General features: G+C 51.0%; 1 protein-coding gene across 1 annotated transcript in view; it reads left to right on the top strand.

Annotated features, from left to right (window-relative positions):
* Positions 1–6: 6 nt before the first annotated feature.
* The window catches only part of LOC118749837, a 2,145-nt gene continuing 382 nt past the window's right edge, over positions 7–1,769 (top strand). Inside the window, exon 1 of the mRNA XM_036484618.1 lies at positions 7–1,746. Coding sequence (XP_036340511.1) covers positions 165–1,746 — 1,582 coding nt within the window. The 5' untranslated portion in view covers positions 7–164. The remainder of the gene's footprint in view (positions 1,747–1,769) is intronic.

Raw genomic sequence — 1,769 nt, 5'->3', positions numbered from 1 at the left:
CCGATGATGCCACTAGAGCGAAATTTCCGGCGAACTATAACCCGGACGGACGGTGGAAAAATGGCCCAGAATTTTTGTTGGAAGACGAGAACTTATGGCCGAAGGAATCACTTATAGCTAATAGCGAGGAGCACAGCGGAGATGAGCTGCGTGTCAAATACACTATGTCAATTGCGAGGCAAGTATACGTGATAATGCCAGATATTGATCGCTTTTCAAATTATTCTAGACTGAAACGATCTGTGGCATGGATTTATCGTTATGTTCAAAATTTGTTGAGGAAAGTGCGGCACGAAGCGCCCACTAAAGGCGAACTAACCGTTGACGAAGAGCGTCAAGCGGAAACACATCTTATACAATTCGTCCAGGAACGAGCGTATGCCGAAGAACTTGCCGACATAAAGCGCAATGGCGCTGTTTCGACCTGCAGTACATTGAGGACACTCAACCCCTTTATTGCAAATGATGGCATGCTGCGAGTATGCGGAAGAATTGAGAGGGCAGCGTGCACGTCGATTGAAGCGAGACAGCCGATTATATTGCCAAATAATCATAGGGTGACGCGCTTGCTTGCCGAATACTATCACGTAAAATTTTTACACATCAACGTTGCCACGGTGATGAGTGAGATTCGTCAACGGTATTGGATCCCTTCGCTTCGAAGACTGCTAAATAGCGTGCAGTCGCGATGCCAACTTTGTCGCGTGAAACGTGCCAAGCCCCAGCAACCGCAAATGGGTGTTCTACCCCCTGACCGAGTGACACCGTATGTTAGGCCTTTCACCTATACCGGGCTTGACTTTTTTGGACCGATCAGCGTAACTATTCGTCGCCAGCGTGAGAAGAGGTGGGTCGCACTGTTCACCTGCCTCACTGTGCGCGCCATCCATTTAGAAGTGGCGACTGACCTGTCAAGTGACGCGTGCCTTATCTGCATCCGAAATTTTATTAATAGACGCGGAGTGCCCGTGGTGATAAGGAGCGACAATGGCACCAACTTTGTTGGTATTGCAAAGGAGCTGCAAGGCGTAAGTTCTTTTTTAGATTCCTCTTCTTTAACGGCCGGCTTAACGCCATTGGGCATCCGCTGGAAATTTAACACACCTGCGAATCCGAGTGAAGGTGGCGCATGGGAAAGACTCGTCCAATCAGTGAAGAAAGCGCTATTCACTATGTTGAAGGAACACTCACCACGACTCGAAACGCTGCAGAGCCTTTTAATTGAGACTGGAAACATGGTCAACGCCAGGCCGTTAACCCACCTGCCGGTGACGCCCGAGGAGCCGGAGCCACTGACCCCCAACCACTTTTTGTTGGGGTGCCCCAACTCCACACAGACGCCAGCGCCATTTGATCACCGCCTGTTGTGCGTGAGAAAGCAGTGGCGTGTGGTGCAGAATTTGAAGAACGGTATGTGGCACCAATGGGTGCGCGAATATTTACCCGAACTGACGCGGCGTACAAAGTGGTGCTTGCCAGAAAAGCCCATCCAGCCAGGATGTCTTGTTTTGATATGTGAAGCCGAATCTCCCAGGTCGCAGTGGAAGAGAGGAAGGGTGGTGGAGCTACACTACGGTAGAGACGGTGTCGCTCGCTCCGCCCATGTTACGACAAGCAGCGGAGTCTACCGAAGACCTATCTCAAGGTTAGCGGTTCTTGATGTGGAACCAGCACGAACCATTAGTGAGGCCTCCTCATCCGGGTCAGCTCACGGGGGCGGGGATGTCGATGATGGCAACCCTACAAATGTTGCAGAGCACGAATAGCGG

Source organism: Rhagoletis pomonella, unplaced genomic scaffold (assembly GCF_013731165.1).
Source record: "Rhagoletis pomonella isolate Grant_MI unplaced genomic scaffold, Rhpom_1.0 Rhpom_scaffold_00001, whole genome shotgun sequence".
In the NCBI taxonomy this organism is placed as follows: domain Eukaryota; kingdom Metazoa; phylum Arthropoda; class Insecta; order Diptera; family Tephritidae; genus Rhagoletis; species Rhagoletis pomonella.
This window is presented reverse-complemented; position numbering and strand designations above follow the sequence as displayed.